This window comes from Eleutherodactylus coqui, chromosome 4 (genome assembly GCF_035609145.1).
Source record: "Eleutherodactylus coqui strain aEleCoq1 chromosome 4, aEleCoq1.hap1, whole genome shotgun sequence".
NCBI lineage: Eukaryota > Metazoa > Chordata > Amphibia > Anura > Eleutherodactylidae > Eleutherodactylus > Eleutherodactylus coqui.
In genome coordinates this window covers 61,983,218-62,003,137 of record NC_089840.1, presented here as the reverse complement: position 1 = coordinate 62,003,137, position 19,920 = coordinate 61,983,218, and the positions used below count along the sequence as shown (strand labels likewise).

General features: G+C 44.2%; 1 protein-coding gene across 8 annotated transcripts in view; it reads left to right on the top strand.

Annotated features, from left to right (window-relative positions):
- Positions 1 to 19,920, top strand: part of MYO18A (myosin XVIIIA) — a 328,523-nt gene that overhangs the window by 189,268 nt on the left and 119,335 nt on the right. For all 8 annotated transcript variants that reach the window (XM_066599575.1, XM_066599574.1, XM_066599571.1 and 5 more), the window contains 3 exons: positions 928 to 1,114; positions 2,763 to 3,000; positions 7,763 to 7,872. In XM_066599575.1, the coding sequence (XP_066455672.1) occupies positions 928 to 1,114; positions 2,763 to 3,000; positions 7,763 to 7,872 (535 nt within the window). The remainder of the gene's footprint in view (positions 1 to 927; positions 1,115 to 2,762; positions 3,001 to 7,762; positions 7,873 to 19,920) is intronic.

Genomic DNA, 19,920 nt, shown 5'->3' with positions numbered 1-19,920 from the left:
ATGGTGTGAAAAATCCACATCAACCACTGGTGTGAATTTTGAGGAGGTCTTTATGCAGATCTGCAACACACCTTTACCCCTTCAGGTGGGAGGGTGAAATCTACTATAGATCCACATAAAAAAAACATCAACATCTGTATCAATTGTGAAGATTTTAATACGTTTTTGATGCAGATTTTCCACTGTAGAAAACTTGCACCATTTCTGCCAGGGTACCCTAAAACAACCTCCCATAGAAGCCAATGGTCCCCTCCTGCCCATTTGTGAACGGCCCATGAGGCTGCTGTAATGCATCTCTCTAAAAGCAGCTCTAAAGCATAATTCTCCAGCAAATCTAAGCTGGCCACCCCTATAGACATGTACTGACAATAGAATAAAAGTAAATCTTCAATCAGAAAATACTCCTTGTGCTACATATGATGCATCCATGAATCACCATATTCTCTCTATTTTACAAGACTTTATCTCTGTATAGCAGCACAATATATACTCCATGACCTAGAAAAAGCTCTGTGTGCCTACATATTATATGGCAGACCCCAAGGAGTATGCAATACATAAGACTGTGGGGCTGTATTACTGATCTGTGCAGCATGGATCTAGAGTATGGCCGTATACACCCCTCCTCAGATAGGGGTGAAGCGTGAGGGGTTGTTGCTGGTTGAAATAAATGCGATTTATGCTACTATTTTTGACTTTCACTTTATCACTTCAAGGCACACATCTGATTGGTTTCCCTGGGAGTGCCAGTATTTCAGCTTTACACATTGATGAACACTTCAGAAATCCAATGAATGTGCAGCATTATTACTTTCATCTTGATATATTTTTATATATTTTATCCGTGTTTAGTGAACTTTTATTAAAATAAATGAAATTGTCTTTGAAACATATTTATTTTAAAACCATTTTCTTACTCAACCGCAGGAAAATAATTAGCAGCTTATTTGCTGGCAGAACGGGCACAGCAACAGTCTTATCCGGTTCAGTAGCTGGCCTGGAGGGGGGGTCCCAGCTGGCCCTGCGCAGAGCAACCAGCATGCGAAAGACATTTACGACTGGCGTGGCAGCTGTGAAGAAGAAGTCACTTTGTATTCAAATTAAACTTCAAGTAGTAAGTGAAGATTCAGAGATATATATGTGTGTGTGTGCGTGTGCGTGCATATATGTAATATATATAATATTTATTTATATATGGCCTCACTGGGCGCAGAGCATTAAGGCAGCAGTATGCAGTCTTGAACTCCCACTCACAACCTGAAGGTTGCAGGTTCAATCCCCGCTTGGTTCAGGTAGCCGGCTCAAGGTTGACTCAGCCTTCCATCCTTCCGAGGTCGGTAAAATGAGTACCCAGCTTGCTGGGGGGGTAAAGATGACTGGGGAAGGCAATGGCAAACCACCCCGCAAAAACAGTCTGCCAAGAAAATGTTACGATGTGACATCACCCTAGGAGTCAGTCATGACTCCTGCACCAGGGGGCTTTAGCTGTATGTATTTGTGTGTATATATGTATATAGGGATGCTTGCTATTTTGCATGTATTGTTTTTGCATTTTAGGGTTTGTTTTTAGTGTTTCATCATATTTCGCTACAAATCCCTATAGCACATCTAAATCTTGCAAATGTTCAACACTACTTTGCAAGGGCGAACGCCAACAATAGAGAGCCATAGTATTGCAGCAAACCAGGCCTGCACAACTTGGCAATAGGTGGGGGCCAAAATTAAAATCTGCAAGCCTCTTGGGGGCACAGATTACTTAAAAGAAAGCCTTTAAAAACCAATCTGTAAATATTACCGCTTCTTACAAAATAAGCCACTAAAAATCTAAGTAAACTATTATTTAACTGCCTTTTGGGCCTTAGAAAGATTTTAAGCCGCTCCTGTATGGCTTTCTGCTGCAGCGGCGTTGCTGCTTGCACCACTGCTCCCGGGGCCTTCACTAAATGATAGTCATGTGACTGATCACGCAGTGCGGGAGGGGATAGTAGGTGTCAGCTGCGTGTTCAAAGCCACGTTCATGTCATGCAGCTGACTCCTGCTACCCACTCCCTCTCTGCACTGATTGTCCAGTCACATGACTGTGATAAAGGGAAGGTCCATGACCGGTTAAAGTCTACCGCGAGTGTGACATGACTATGCCTTGACAACAGTCATGTCACAGTCCATGGGCCGCCAGAAACCTCTCCTTGTGGCCCCGGACAGTATGTTGTACAGGATGCATTATACTGTATACCAATGCCTATCAACATATGTCCCAGGCACGCCTTGAAAGGCAATCCTTCATGGCAGCCCTGGGGGCTAGCAGCTCGCAATGTTAGTGCTATGGTACAGCTTTATACTGCATGAGCGATCAAACGATTGCAAGTTCAGTTCCCCTGGGGGAGCTAAAGAAAAATGTCACAATGAGTTAAATAAGACTTTTTTTATTTAAAAAAATCTTGTTTAAAAGTTCCCCCTTTTCCAAATCGTCTAAAATTGGAAAAAGTAAAAAAAAAATGCTATCCCTGTGTCCACAAAAGTCCAGATTACTAAAATATTACAATGTCTAATCGACGAATGCGGTCAGGTTTAAAGGTTTTCCGGTGCATTGTATGGCACATTAAATCGTACCAATGAGTAATACAACTTTTCCTGCCAAGCCCTGTGTCACCGGAAAATGAGACCTAAAAGGGCTGCTGTGTGAAAGGGTTAAAGGATGCTTTTATTCAGTCTGTAGATTTTTGCCGTGTTCCTCATATGTTGCCTTTTGTTGCTCTCTTTAGGACGCTTTGATAGACACCATTAAGAAGTCTAAAATACATTTCGTCTACTGCTTTCTGCCCAAAGCGGAGTCGTTTAGCAGTGAGGCTCGGCTGGTGCCGGCCGCACGAGTTGGCTCCAGTGAGTCCGACCTGTCAGGTGAACGCTGTGATGCAGAGCTTATGCAAGTCGATGCCCCTCTGTTGCGAGCTCAGGTTCGAGGGTCCCGCCTTTTGGATGCTCTTCGAATGTATAGACAAGGTAATTGCCTACTACTGTTTGATTGCAAGTTGCGGTTCCAAGCATGTTTTTCAAATCCAGTAATAATCCAGGTGAAACTATTGAGAATTGGGCTATCTGGCCTCTAAACTTCATTCCGTGCCCCCATTTCTTTAGGATGAGACCTTCCAACCAAATTTCTCAACACTAAATGTTTTGGAGGACAGAGGGGAGGTGGGGAGGGGGTCCATTTTTTTTTAACCTGCCGAATAATTGAAAGCAAGGCAGCAACTGTGTGATTCCACTGTTCCAATTTTGAAACATTGGAAAATAAAAGGTTAAATTCATGTTTTTTGGGCTGAGAATTCTTTTTGCAATGGGGTTTAATTAAAAATATTGGACAATTCGTTGCCTGCAGCTTCTACATACCACTGTATAGAGACACTGCAGCCTAAATTTCAATAGGAGATCTGTCAGTGAAGCTTGGCTGAAGACTTGGTTTTCTTTTGCTCTCTCCTGTACTGTTTAGCTGTTAACCCTTTCCAATCCACTGTCTGACCTCTGAAGACATTATGATTTAAGGTTGTACAGCTCTGAAGCTGGAAGACGTCCGTCGGGGTTCTCTTACTGTATATTGCCAGCCTCTCTGCTGTCGGAGCCTATCCAACGCGTAACCTCATGCAGTACTGGCTTTAGCCAGCAGATAGCGCCATTGTATAACAGCAGTAAAAGAGTAAGCCCCCTAGGAAAATCAGAATACAAATTGGATTTGAAAGGGTTACAATGTGCAAGAGAGGAGAAATAAGGGCTGAAAACTAAGCAGTCACTCTGGCCTCATTGATGGCTCTCCTGCTGAGACTTAAAGGGGTTGTCCCGTGAAAGCAAGTGGGGTTATATACTTCTGTATGGCCATATTAATGCACTTTGTAATGTACGTCGTGCATTAATTATGAGCCATACAGAAGTTATTCACTTACCTGCTCCGTTGCTAGCATCCCCGTCTCCATGGTGCCGTCTAATTTCAGCGTCTAATCTCCTGATTAGACGCGCTTGCGCAGAAGGGTTTTTTGCCATCTCTTCGCTCCGGCACGAGCCGGCATTCTGGCTCCGCCCCCTTGTACGCATCATTGCGTAGCTCCGCCCCCTTCACATGTGCCGATTCCAGCCTCCTGATTGGCTGGAATCGGCACATGTGACGGGGCGGAGCTACGCGATGACTCGTACAGGGGGCGGAGCCAGAACGCCGCTGCTGCTGGAGCGCATGAAGGCCTCCTGGAAGCACGATGCACCGTGGGACGGGACAACACAGGCGCCATCTTAGCTGCTGAACTTTATAAGTTATTATTTCATCTCAACAGTAAGTAGGAAGCGGTTTTTAAACGGTTTAAAGGGCTGCTTTATGCCGGGGGGTGACTGGGGGAATGTGCAGATTTAAAATTTTGCGGTTTTGGCTCGGGACAACCCCTTTAAGTCCCTTTTACATGGGACGAGTGTTGGGCAAACGATGCCGTAGACTCGCTCCCGCGCTGTTACACAGGAGCAAGTATCGCTGACAGCACGTTCAGCAGGAAGGGGGGCGGGGTGGCTGGGGCAGTGTTCTTCCCCCACCCGCCTCCATTCACTGTAAGCAGTGGCCGTTCTGCACGGGAGCGCAGGGTTTTGAAAACTACCAATGATAATTGTCCCATGTAAAAGGGCCTAGAGTGCAGCGCCTGTAAACAGTGATATTTAGAAGCTGCCGAAGACATTGTAGCCAAGCCATGGTTGGCCATGCTGCAGCTGTACTCTGCCGTAGTTTCAAGTACAGGCTCAGCAATTAGCAGTAATCCACCGTCCGGCCATAATGTATATGGACACCCTTACACTAATACATAGCATCGTTTTGTCTTTATTCATCCACGTCTCGCTTTCTCTGATGGTGCCGGCCTCGTTATCTTAGAACGTTGCCACTACTCTCATCATCTTTGGGCACTGAGACAGCAGCGTATTGCCCTGTGCGCTCTCTATCGGTAGAAGCGTCTGCATTTAGGTATGCTGCTCATTAGGATAAAAGAGGGAACGCAGACCTGCTAAAATAAACAGGTACCCCTAAAAAAAATCAATGTACATCTGCCAACAATGGGATCGATATAGGCCTCCCTACGGAGTTGGCGCTGGATGGTGCATCAGTCAATAGATAGCGACAGATTAGGAGACAGAACATAAGCGTCCAGGTCTCACCAGTCAATTGAAGTGGAATTCTCAAACAATTGCGAGCAGAAGCTGCTTTTCCAATAAACAGCTCAGTGCTTGATTTAATTACACACATACACACAATCACATTCGGCTCCTCAATCTCACGTATAAATGAATTTCAGGTTGTTTTCCCGTTCTGTTTGCAGACACTCCGCACCTCTGCACAAACATGACTCTGACTGCGCTCCCACTTGTTACAGTATCAATTCTGGGTCCTTGCATAAGCGAAGCAAATCACTGCAGAGTTTTAAGGATAATTATGCTTGCCATCTACTTAAAGAACAACTTAGTTTTTTCTTTCTTTTCATTTTTTGAAGAAAAAAAAAATGGAGCAACGCCAACTATTTAAAGGCAGCAGTCCTATAAATCAATGTCTCATCTTTTTAACAGGCCTTGTAACAGTAATTAGAAATAGAAGCCAGAGTCTTCCCAGAAGGAAAAGATAACCATGTACAGACTACTATTTCGGGGGTTTTGTCCTTAGAAATGCTGCCTTCCAATAGGTGGCGCTGTAGAGTCGTTGTTCCATTTTCCTATTTGCATATTTCCCAGAAGAGCATACATGGCCTTATAAGTCTCCTCACACCTTCTTAGTGCTCTCCCTAATGATATACGTTACCTCTTCTGATCCATCCAAAATGAAAGTATGGTATTGAGCGAAGTGATTGGATTATCGTACAAACTTATCCACATATTGTTCCTTGTCTCTGTTCCCTTGACTCCTTGTCAATGTGGTCATCAGAACTAAGGGTTGTCTAGAATTGAACAAAATTTAATTTCTTTTGCTTTCCCCTTCAGAAATAGCGCCACTTTTGCCTGGGGCCTGCGTCTGGTACTGCAGTTCAGCTCCGTTTATTTGAATGGGAACGAGCTGCAATACTAGACTCCTAGGCAATACTAGACTAATAGCTCCTAGGCAAGAGCGATGCTGTCTCTAGGCAAAATAGTCTTTACGTACAGTATAAATGTGCATTTAAAAAAGTTTTGACACCCTGAATAGAGACTGAACCAGCTAAGATTTGTGACGCTTGCCAAAAGAATTTTTCTGCATACATAAATGCATATAAACACATCAGGGAATGTTCACAAAGACCAGATCACCATCCAAGTGTGGTGCCAGTACTGTGAGATCAGTACAATGCGTGCTCTAGACCTTCTATGTGGCGGATACCGGACAAGAAGTACGCTGCTGACATCTAAACATTGGCAGGATTTGCATCGCTCTGTGTTACAGAAGTCTTCTGCCAGCCTGTCCATTAGAAAAGAAAAGTTTCTGTGACTGCGGGGGGAAAAAAAGTGGCGTAGAGGTTTTCTAAATTACATTCTTCAATGTATAGAGGTTGGGAGGGGTTCTGTATATTCCTGTGGAGACCGCCTAATAGGCATGAGGAGACTAAAAAAGGAAAACTTGGTATGTAAGTGGGATGTCGCAATGCCACCTATTTTACTTGTAGGAAGCCACCTTCTATGTGCAACATTGTAACATGACCTGGGACACACATGCTGTGTTTCCTTGAAAATAAAACCTACCCCAAAAATAATCCCTAGCCTAGAGAACTGAAATATAAGCCCTACCCCAAAAATAAACCCTATTTACATCACATAGACAAAAAATGGCAATATGCTACCTATGAAGATAGGTCCAGAGCTCCAGCGGGGTTCCCACAGTCCTCGGCCGCCCTCACAAGATCACTTCCAGGTTATGGGATTCAGAAATCCTGCCTCCACAAAGCAATGGCTGTGATTGGTTCTTTGAGAGCTGCATTGAACCAATCACAGCCATCACATTATGCAAGTGGGATTTATGAATGAGCTGAGCTGCGGCTCAGCCATCGCTTCATATAGGTGGGATTTACAAATTGGCTGTTAGGTAAGTAAAATAAGACATTCCTGAAAATAAGACCTAGTGCCTCTTTTGGGGCAAAAATTAAAGGGGTTGTCCCGTGAAGCAAAGTTGGGGTATACACTTCTGTATGGCCATATTAATGCACTTTGTAATGTACATTGTGCATTAATTATGAGCCATACAGAAGTTATTCACTTACCTGTTCCGTTGCTAGCGTCCTCGTCTCTATGGTGCCGTCTAATCTTCAGCGTCTAATCGCCCGATTAGACGCGCTTGCGCAGTCCAGTCTTCTCCCTTCTGAATGGGGCCGCTCGTGCCAGAGAGCTGCTCCTCGTAGCTCCGCCCCGTCACGTGTGCCGATTCCAGCCAATCAGGAGGCTGGAATCGGCAATGGACCGCACAGAAGACCTGCTGTCCACCGAGGGTGAAGATCCCGGCGGCCATCTTCGCAAGGTAAGTAAGAAGTCACCGGAGCGCGGGGATTCGGGTAAGTACTATCCGTTTTGTTTTTTTTAAACCCCTGCATCGGGTTTGTCTCGCGCCGAACGGGGGGGCTATTGAAAAAAAAACAAAAAACGTTTCGGCGCGGGACAACCCCTTTAAGTGTTTTATTTTCGGGAAACATGATATTACTACTGAATAGAGCACCATATGAGGTGTTATTACTTGCATACCTATTTGCACAGTCCGCTTCATGTGTCATGTTGTAATTATATTTTTTAGGTTATCCTGATCACTTGGTATTTTGTGAATTCCGGAGGCGGTTTGATGTTTTGGTTCCTCACCTTACAAAGAAACATGGTCGCAACTATATTGTCACAGATGAGAAGAGGGTATGTTTTTTAATATGTAATACTGAAGCTGCTTATGCACCAGACTGTATATATAATGTTATTCCCGGTGGCGTCTCCAGGCATTAAAGGGGTTGCCCGGTTATAATCGATTGTTAACATTACAGCCAATAGAGTTAAAACAATGAAGCAAAAAGTACTTAGCTGTCCTCCGCCCTAGCGATCCAGCTCCGCAAGTCTCCTGGTCTTTGTTGACAGTGGAAGTCAGGTGACTGCTACTCACCAACCACAGGCTGCTGAATCACCACCTGTTCTCCTGGCATCAGTTCCCACATAAGGGCCCAGAGGAATAAGCGGAGGTTGCAGACAGCCATCTGGATGGGTGTGTTGATTAGAGATGAGCGAGCATACTTGTTAAGACGATTTACTCGAGAGAGCATTGCCTTTTTCGAGTACCTGCTGGCTCGCCCCTGAAGATTCGGGGGGGCCGCGGGGGTGTGCGGGGGGTTGCGGAGGGGATCGGGAGAGTGAGAGAGATCTCTCTCACTCTCCACCCTGCTCCCCTCCTCAACCCCCCCGCTCAGCCTCGCGGCCCCCCCGAATCTTCAGGGGCGAGCCAGCAGGTACTCGAAAAAGGCAATGCTCTCTCTCGTAAATCGCCTTAACAAGTATGCTCGCTCATCTCTAATCAACACACCCATCCAGATGGCTGTCTGCAACCTCCGCTTATTCCTCTGGGCCCTTCCTCAGCAGGAATAAGTTTTGTTTTTTAATAAAGTGGTTTATACTACTTCCAAAAAAGTAGTATAAAACCAGCCAAGCCCAGCAAGCGCAGTATCCCGATTTGAAGGCTCTTACGACAACACAAGGGAAGGGTGTTTCCAGGGGGTTGGGCTACTTTCCGATATCATTCCCTACTTGCGTACATTGTTCGGCGTGTGAAGTACTCTGTACATATGCTTTGCGGTCATATGCTCACGGAATACAATCAGGTCATGTGAGCCCGGCGTAAGGGAAATACTTACTAAATAAGGAAATGCTCATTTTAGTTGCAGACTATAATTTGATGGATTTCCGTAGATAAACGAGCGATAAAATTGATTAATGACCGATTTCCATGGCGAAGATGGTTCCTTTCTCACTGACAGGGCGTTTTATCCCCATTATTATTATTTGTATTCATCAATCCTGTGAAGCCATATCACAGCACAATCATTGGAATTGTACTACATCTGTAGAATTTTGCTTTCCTGATAAGAGTTGGCATCAATTTAGCATTTGTAAAAGGATGCCGGTAGTTGAATGAGCGATATTCAGCTTGTAGCAGGTAATGCTTCCAGAGAATGAATGCAGCTTTTTGCCTGCGGTACTGCTGGCTCCAGGCCCAATGTTTCTGAATTGAATTTCTATAGTAAATTATATGGATGTCCTGTTCCACTTTGATGTCTTTCTTTGTAACTCGTACAGTGACAATTGCATTTCACAGCAGCGGCACATCAGGGTGATGACTGTAAATACCATCAGGCTTGCCAATTTTAGAATTTAGTGCAAGGCTGGGGTTGGTCCAGATTTTTTTTTTTTTGTTTGTCAACCTGACTGCCTGGATCAAAAATACACTTTAATTTAGCTTTCAAGTCTTCCGCTCGGCTTCTATGGATATGTTGCATTTTATAGCAGGTGCTGTAAAGATCTTTGTAGCTAAGAGCATCTTGAATATTGCCCTGTAAAATCATGTTTCATACGGCGAGGAATGCTCTAGACATATATAACACACCTATATAAAATAATAGCCGCTTACATCATAGACTGGGATCCGGTAGTGGCTGACGGTGCTCCTCCGGGGACATATAGTGTGAAGAAGGGGATGTACACCATATTGGCTATCATGAACTGGTGCAGATTCGTGAACTTTAAAGGGGATTTTCTAGTCAAATAATATTGATGACCGATGATTAGGATAGGTCATCAATAGTTGATTGGCAGGGGTCCGCCGCTCGGGACCCTGACCGATCAGCTGAGCGGGCGTCGCAATAGCAGAGGTCAGAACAGAAGCCTCCTCGCCGACCTCCCATGTAGTGGCCGGCACTTGTAACTGCAGACATGGCTCTCAATAAAATTAATGGGAGCTGTGCCTGCAATTAAAAGTGCCCGCCACTACATGGGAGTTTGACGCGAAGACTTCCACTCCAAATACACAGAGGTCGGAGCGGAAGCTTCTGCACCGACCTCCTTATAGTGACCGGCAGCTGTAACTGCAGGCACAGTTCCCATTGATTTCAATAAGAGCCGTGCCTGCAGGTACAAGCGCCGGCCACTACATGAGAGGTCGACGCAGTGGCTTCCATTCCGACCTCTGTGTATTTGTAGTGCTGACAGCTTGTGCCCGCTTAGCTGATTTGCTGGGGTCCGTTGCCTGGGATTATCAATAGTATTTCCCTGAAAAACCCCTTTTAAGGTCTAATGTATGCAGCCCTTAGTTGTTGTTACGCAGGTCCTATAACATCAAGATAACGAAGAAGAGACTGAACAGACTATTAAAGGGCCTCACATATAGAACAACTCGAGAATTGCTTTTACCAGATACAACAGTGGAGAGCTACTGCACATGTTGGCTCTATCAGTTAGTTAGTTTTCCCCTATTCTGACCACCTAAGAATTACTTGTTTTCATATTCTCTCAAGGAGTCAATTTGTGTAGCGAGCATAATCCCTGTTTAATGGCCCCTACCACACAAGCTCTTTAGAGGGAAGGCAAACTCCTATCTGTTTCAGATGATAATTAGAGGCTCCTGTAACAGTTATATTGAAAGAGATTGCAACTTATCCTCCTGACTGTATATTTAGGGTCTGTAGATTATTTAGAAGAATTCAGAATGCAGATGGTAATGGCACTGTCCTCCCTGTAGACAGAGATGGTACAGTCTGTAGCTGCTTATGTGATGATGTGCCGATACATCATGGGAGCGTTGGCATAGAAAAATACAAAGAAAGTGAATAACGGAAGAGCACTTTACTATTTTAACCATTACTGACCCTCGCATTCAGGATTGCTTACATTATAGACTTCGCCGGAGATTGCAAGGATCCAGAGGACGTTAGTGGTCCATACACTTTTTCACAAACCAGTGAGGTGAAAGTAGGTACTTGGCACCATCCTCCTTGCAGGCAGAGATGGTTCAGCCTGTAACTGATCATGTGACGTGCTGATGTATCATGGCAGTGTTAGCATAGAAGAGGGAAAGCGAGCAGGCAGAATTGTCATCATCAAGATGGTTGCTGATAAGTATCAGACAGGAGATCTACACTGCATGGAAGTGACTGCAGTATACATAGGAGACCTCTAGAGGGTGACAGGCAATTTAGTGGAGGGGTGCAGGAGTGGAAAATAAAGTGTTTTTGCCAGAGTAGCCCTTTATATACTACCTTCCAAGTGCACTTGGGATTTACAAAGGTGATCTACATGTGACATAATGCTGAACTCATCAGTGGAATAAGCATAGAGTTATAAAAGTCACATAATGAAAGAGGTTTTTTTTCTGATGGTTATTATAAAAAACGTCTAGTTTTGTCTTCTGTGGTTCAGTGTTATACAATAAAACACGAAAAAGTTCAAAGCAGGGAGGAGAATTGGCTTTGTATCTTCCTCCTTTCATCTATTACACATTATTGTCTTGGGGTTCCAAAACTTTTGAGAAAGCCAAGTCATGGATGAGACTGCATTAATATTTTTGTGTTATTGGTGTGGCTCACCGCATGGTTCCTCTGTCCTCCCCCTGTGCTACCATTGCAGTCTGGCTCCTCTCAGCGAGGAATTTCACACCCTGCTTCTACATTTCTTTATTCGTCATAGCTCATAGATCACATCAAATAAAGGAATTGCATGCGTCGGATTTAAGTTACTGGACGCCGTCGTCTTACACCAGTAGGGAACCTGCTGCACATTACACAATCTAAAGCTCCTCTTGCACAATTCATTTTTGCTTATAAGGGGGTCGGTGCAATGAATATTAGCTGTTTTTTGGACACATTGCTTATAGGGCACAGTACAGGTTGTCGGACGAAATGAGATTTTTATAGTTTACCATTGCTGGTTTCAAGACCGGGGAAAAGTCTCTAGGGACGGAGGGACAGCGCATTTCTAATGCATGACCGACTTAGCTTGTGATTAAGGATGCATCATTGAAAACAGCGCCTGTAATTCATGTTTGTAACATAAATAGAACATGTTGTAGAGATCAGCCGCCGAGCCGCTCTCCTGGTGGTGTTGGTTTCATAATTTAGAACTGGCCTGATAGTGTTTAAAATATTAAGCGGCACATAATATGATGTTCTCTTATAGCAAATGTGTTTCTTTAATGGCTTGCATCGAATTGTGCTCAAACACCTGGAGAATCTTATAAAGTGTAACTATTTCTGATGTTGGATGGCCTGAAATGAATACGATCTCTAAGTGAGTAGCAACCTGATCGTAATGCAATAGTATTAGATGGCATGCAGAAAAGAGATTGGGCAAACCATTACTGATAGGTTCATCGCGGTCACTTGGCGTACTCCCGTGGCAGAAATTCGCTGTGGGAAAATGCTATGCCAGTAGACAACTGGTCTTAATCTGGAAGCTAGGTGGCAAAAAAAAATATGGCTTCACTTTATCCAATATGTCCCTCCCCGGAAAAATAACAATATTGATCTTTGAATGCGGTGATGCAGATTCAGTTTGTTTTTCGATTTTAAAAAAAATTGTGCGACAGTAGTAAAAAAAAAATCTACATAAACTTTGTGTCGCCCCCCCCCCCCCCCAACCCCCCCAAAAAACTGTCATATGGCTATGTCGACAAGTTATGACTCTTGCAATGCGACAATGACAATTGCTTGGTCCTTAACCCCTTAATGACACGGCCTATTTTGGCGTTGAGGACCAAGCGATTTTTTTGGTATTTTTCCATCTCCATTTTTCAAAAGCCATAACTTTTTTATTTTTCCGTGGACGCGGCCGTATAAGGGCTTGTTTTTTGCGTGGCGATCTGTAGTTTTTATCGGTGCCACTTTTGGGTATATAGACAATATCGTAAAATTTATTTATTTATTTTTTTAATGATAACAGGGAGAGAAAACGCATCAATTCTGCCATAGATTTTTTTTTTTTTTTACAGCGTTAATCATGCAGCATAAATGACGCACTAAATTTTTTCTGCGGGTCGGTACGGTAACAACGATACCAAAATTGTTATATTTTTTTTAGGTTTTTACACTTTTTTGCAATAAACCCCCCTTTTTTTGGAAATCTTTTTTTTTTCTCTATAGCTGCATTCAAAGTCATGTAACTTTTTTATTTTTCTATGTACGGAGCTCTTTAAGGGCTTATTTTTTGCGAGACGAGCTGTAGTTTTTATTGGTACCATTTTGGGAAACGTACGGCTTTTTTGATCACTTTTATTGCATTTTTTGTGAGGCAAAATGCTAAAAATTAGCATTTTGCCTCTGTTTTTTAGCGTTTTTTTTTACGCTTTTTGTCGTACAAAATAAAAAGCATGTTCAACTTTTTGTACACGTCGTTACGGACGCGTCAATATCCAATATGTGGGGTTTTAGTTTTTTTTTCCCTTTTTTTATGCTAATATTAGAAAAAGCATTTTTTTTTTTTTTTACATTTTTCTTTTTTTTACACTTTTCTTTTCTTTTTTTTATACTATTTGAGTCCCTCTGAGGGACTTACATCACTGTGCCTATGATCGCTGTCATAAGGCATGGCAAAGCTACTGCTCTGCCATGCCTTATCGCTTGTACAGCGATTATAGGCACAGGCAATACAGGACGCCAGTGTCTGGCGTCCTGTTGCCATGGTGACAGGCTGGGCTCTCGCGATAACATCGCAAGTTCCGGCCGGAGACACACAGGGATCGCGATCCCTCTGTGAACTCTTTCCCTGCCGCGATCTACTTAGATCGCGGCAGGGAAGGGGTTAACAGCGGCGGGCGCATCTCCGATGTCCCCCCGCTGTTGGAGCGGGACACCGGCTGTGACTGACAGCCGGCTCCCGCTGCGGGATAGCGCGGGATCTTATGTGATCCCGTGCTATCTCCAGGACGTACCAGGTACGTCATGTTGCGGGAAGTATCCCGCTACCATGACGTACCAGGTACGTCCAGGAGCGGGAAGGGGTTAAAGCAGAAAAAATCGGCTTATTACTAAGAGAGTAACCTTTTGCAATCCAATTTTGGATTCAGGGTTTCCTAGGGGGTTTTCTCTTTCTGACATTATACAATAGCACCATCTGCTGGCTAGAGCCAGTACTGCAGTATGGGACATGCTGGAGACGCCCCCAACAGAGGGCCCAGTATTATACAGTAAGAATACCCTGCCGGACGTCTTTTGACATTGGAGCTGTACAGCCTTCGATCAGAATGTCTGAAGACGTCAGACAGTGGATTGGAAAGGGTTAAAACCATGCGTCTTTACAACATTCAAGATTAGGAATTGGAAAGGTTGATGTTAAAAACTTGGATCCACCCTGAAGCCTGTGGTTAACCATCCTGCTCGATTGGGAGCCAGAAATAATTTTTCTATGGCGAATGCGATGAGCCGTGCCCCGCGCCGTTGTATCTGGAGGTAGAACAATCGCCTAGTAATGCTGGACGTACCGGGACGCCGCAACTTTTGTAATTGCGAAGCCTATGAAAGGGTCACGTGAGCGTCGGCACATCTCACTGCTATTTATTGTGCTATTCTTCACTGTTTAGCATTAAATGTCACCCCAAGACTCGGCGATCTGACAGCGTGTTTGTAAGAGCCGACTCCTCATGTAATATGCACCACCTGTGCGTGTCTGATCGCCGCCGGGAATTCAATCCTGGGGTTTAGCTTGTTTGCTTAACAAAGCCAATAGTAATAGAAAAATACAAGTGAAGCATGGGGGCAGCTATGGTGTTTCTGTATGTACGCTGGCATGACTACTAATTCTACCAGAGAGCCGGCGATGCTTGCCGAGGGCTGATGGGTGGTGATCAACACTGAGGCACGCTCCATGTTCTAGGACCAGTTCATAGAACATATTATTTACTTCGCTTTACTAAACCTTCAAGCTTATTATGCTGGAATTCATACTGAAAACTTGCAATCTAATTTTTGGACTGTTTCTCTAGTGCTGAGTGACACTGGTATAAATTAATCTAACCGTAGAGGAAGACGTGCCATCACGTTATTTTTTTAAGCTGTTTGCGTCGTTACATTCGTGTGTTTAGCGCACAACTTATCAATCTACTTCTCAATTTTTCTACTAGGCCTTCACCAGCTAATACAAGATATCCGAGCGTCACCATCAGCTGTAGTCCATATCAAAGTTTTTGAGAATTCCCCCCTGCCCCCTCCCCCTTAGGTTGCCTGCACACGGCAGTGCCGGATTCCCCATGCAGAAAGACCGATATGAGTCTCTGGCAGCAGCGGCGTCCACTCGTACCAGTCTTTCTTTCCCTTCATCTGTACTGCGCATGGTCTGAACGGCTTGCTGTCTGACATGCACAAGACGGGTTTTTAACTTTTTTTTTTTGAAACTCCTCATTTTCCATAGTTACTGCCTAGCGTTGATGTGAAATCCGCGACCTTTCCGCAATGTCAATTGCGGATGGGCCGTTAGCCATTGACTTCATTGGAAGCCGACTGCGCGGATTCTGCTCAAAAATGGAGTGTGCTGTGATGTTTCCTCCGCGAGGAGAAACTGCAATTGGTTTCTGCTCATGTGCCGGAAGAATCACTTCTCCATAGCATGCTGTGGATGGTATTTGCTGCGGAACCCGGAGGAGCATGCCCGCTCCAGATTCCCCAATGCAAATCCGCTCGTGTGCAGGCGCCCCCAAGGACCAAGTGTTTTTCAGCATCACATTGCAAGCGGCATACACTCTTAGACATAGCTATTTGAGGTCATTTTAGTGGGCCAAGTTATAGTCTTTAATGGCACCACTGGGGTACATATAATGTGCTGTAGAGCTTTCATTGCAATCTTTTAGAGGAAGGGGGGGGGGGGGTATGCAGAGATTCCATCATTATTCTGTAAAAATGTGATTTATTTATTTATTTTTTTTGCATGGATCAGCACAATTACTGCAACTCCAAGTTTAGTAAGATTATTTTTTTCATTTTTTTATTTACTTTTCATAGTCAATTAAGCAATCGCCTTAAAAAGATGTATGTGTAGGTTTAAAGGCCATTAGTGAGGTCACTAAAACAAATGCATAGTGTGGTCTCTAAAGGGTTAAAGCGATCTTCTGGTTCCAGGACAAAATTCTATCCTGGGACTGCAGAATATAGGGGATACATTACCTGTAGTTGTGTCAGCCATCATTCAGTTCTGCCAGTTTCCAGTGCCGTTTTTAGTCAGCCAAGATGGCCACCACCGTTTTCTAATTACAATGCTCTGTGATTGTCACCCGCTGATCATGTGAGCAGCACTGGCCAATCACAGAGCAGGTATAGTGCATTGGTAGTCCTCACCCTACTAGGGAATCTATAAGGTAGTCTAAAGATGGTGGCTGCATTTTTTTATTGGAACTTTTACGTTGTCGTGTTCCTCTGTTAGTCCTCCTGGATATTTATGAATGAATTACCAACTGGCATGGCATGGACTGCTGGGATCCTGCTTCCCCAGCTGATAAGACACGGTTGTCCTTTTACTCCGAAATTTCTGGGAGGAACAACAAAGGAATGTATTTCCTGAGAAATACAATTATTGTCTCCGGCTCTGCTCACACCTGTGTCAGAGCTCGGCTAGGAGCCTCTGTCAACGAGTCTGTCAGATCAGATTGGGACAAATAGCACTAAATGCAGCACTATTTTTGCTGTCAAAGCAAGAAACGACTTGGTAGCATCCAACGATTGCCCATTATAATTTAATGGTGCCCGTTGTGCGGTGTATCTGAGCCTAACATACACATGCCGGGAGAGCTCACAGGTCCTGATTAACTTTTTACTCTGTTTATAGGAACCGTAGATCAGTCTAGTTCTATAGTATAAGGGCTGCATTAGCCTAGCAAAACTAATTGGACAGGAACAACAATTATAAGTAGTATTTATTTGCATATGTTAATGGGGCCTCCTTTGGCCCTAATGACATCGATTACTCTGTGGCATACTTTCTGATGCACTTCAGCTGGTATTTCCCTCCATTCATCCTGTAAACATTCGACAAGTTCTCCCAAAGAAGGTGGACGCTGTTCATAATTCCTGACCGGACGTTCCAGTTTGTCCTGAAGATGTTCAGTAGGGTTCAGTTCAGGACTCTGCAGCCAGTCCAATCGTGTAATGTCCATATCCTCAAACCAACGTAAAACAGTGACGGATTTGTGAGAAGGTGCTTAGTATTGCTGGCCATTTCCAAAGTATTGCCACATTGCGGACAGCAGATTGTCTAGGATATCAAGACACACCTCTGTGTTGATGGTTCTTGCCACTACGACTAACTGAAGCATGCCACTTTAAACATCCCAAGACCATATTGGATCCTTCGCTGTACTTAACTGTTAGCACAACACATTCGGACAAATGGTGTTCCCCCAGCATCCTCCACACCCAGGTACGTCTATCTGATTTGGAGATGGAGTAGCGTGATTTGTCTTCCATAGAACGCTCTTCCATTGCTCAACTGTCCAATGACGCATTACATATTCAGTTCCATGGAACTGGCAGTATATCTCTCAAACATAACACACTGTCCGAGAGGCATCTCTGACCACAGCCCTATACTGCTAACCCTAAAATTCCCTCAACTCAATATAAAGCCCACTTGGAAACTGCACCCATTCTGGCTTAAGCTCATTGGTTCGGATGACCAGACACCCTTCCACATCTCTCTATTCCTAGATGCCCACAGTGACAATACCCATCCCGCCTTGAAGTGGGACACTCTTAAGGCCTATATCAGAGGATTCCTTAAGTCGGCCATCTCATATATTAAAAAATCAACATCTCAGGCCGATAAAGAGATAAAAAATCAGACCCTAGAAGCCGAAAAAATATATATATCTTCCCCCACAGAAGCCAATAAAATAGCCTGGCTCAGTTTATCCCGACTCCATGGACACCAAATACATGCTAAAGCCAAACGTCAACTATTTTTCTCCAAACACTACTTTGAGCTAGGAAACTAATCTAGTCACTTACTCGCCAATCTTATCAAGCGTGAAAACCAAACAAACACGATCCTCAAGATCAAGAATCAACGTGGAATGGAGTTCACTGATGCCCCGTCTATCAAAAATTGCTTTAAAGAATTCTACGCCAACTTGTATACCTCTTCCTCTCATAACACGGTGGCAGACATCTTAGACTACCTAAAAGACTTAAATTTCCCAACCCGCTCTGAAGAAACCTAGTAATAGGGGCTTCTAGGAAACCTCCTAGAAGCCCCTATTACTTTGGAAGAGATTCAACTAATAATCCAAGACATGGCTCTCAATAAATCACCAGGACCCGATGGTCTCCCAATAGAGACATACTGCAAATACAACGAACAACTAGGCCCACAACTCCTTGAGGTACTAAACCAAGCACAGTTAGACAAAATACTCCCACCTTCATTCTATAAAGCCTCCATAGTAGTGATCCTAAAACCTGGGAAGGACCCTACAGACTGTAGCTCTTACCGGCCTATATCACTGGTAAATACAGATTACAAGATCCTAACCAAAATCCCAGCCACCAGACTAAACCAGGTGATCCTTTCCATCATACACCCTGACCAGACGGGCTTCATGCCAGGAAAATCCACGACCATAAATATCCGTAGAGTCCAAACCGCTATCCAAATAGGTAAGCAATATAACATGCCCTGGGCTCTGGTCTCACTTGACATGGCAAAAGCTTTTGATTCTGTGAAGTGGGCTTTCCTAGAAGCCAGTCTGATTGGCTTTGGATTCGGACCTAACTTTCAACAATGGGTCAAAACTATGTACAAGTCCCCAAGCGCAAATATAATCGTCAATGGCATCCCATCGACGGAATTCCAATTGGCAAGAGGCACCCGACAGGGATGCCCTCTATCCCCAGCCTTATTCGCCATAGCCATTGAAGCACTGGCGATTTGAATAAGAAGCGCCCCCAGCGTGACCGGCATTAAATGGGCAGACCTTGAAAGCAAACTGGGACTGTACGCAGATGACACAATCCTATTCTTATCGAACCCATCAAACTCCTTTGCCCAAGCTATGACACACACAGATAAATTCTCCCACTTCTCCGGACTATATGTCAACTGGTCCAAATCAACAATTCTCTACACAGAGACTTGTCCAGAAAATGATCCCTGCGTTGCACGATATGGACTAAAACCAGTCTCAACATTCAAATACCTGGGGATGCTCATATCATATGACCACAACAATGCAATAGCAGATAACATAAACCCACTCTTAGACAACATAAAACATAGACTGAAACGATGGGCTAAGCTACCACTTTCTGTGGCTGGGCGCATAAATCTCATTAAAATGGTCATCGAACCCAAATGTCTATACATATTACAGCACATGCCAGTGAGTGTCCCCAAACGCTTTTTCAAGTCCCTAAATTCCCTAATTATAACATTCATCTGGAACTCCTCCCGTTCCAAACTGAGCCTATCAACCTTACAAAGACCCAAAGAACAAGCCGGAATGGCCCTTCCGGACCTCCGTCTCTATTACCTGGCAGGGCAACTGCGAAACATCAGAACCTGGGTCCTAGACAAAGAACTACCCATAGCAGACAAACAACTAGCTAAACAAGTAACAGGACATAATCTTCTGAATTTTTTAGAATTCCCGGAATGCACTAAACCCACTGAATTAACCCCGCTTCATAAATTGGCTCTCAGCGTATAGAAAGAAGCAAAGACACTGCAGAGTTACCAGGGTGTGATACCAGAACGTCCCCTCTGGAATAACCCCGGCCTTACCGCACTACAGTCCGTTCCAGACCCAAAGTACTGGACAACCCAGGGGGTACACGCACTAAAAGACATATATATAGACGGAACACTCCCCACATTCACGCAACTGCGTGATAAGCTGCAGGCCCCGCACCTCCAACTATTCAGATTCTTCCAACTAAGACATGCTCTGAACTC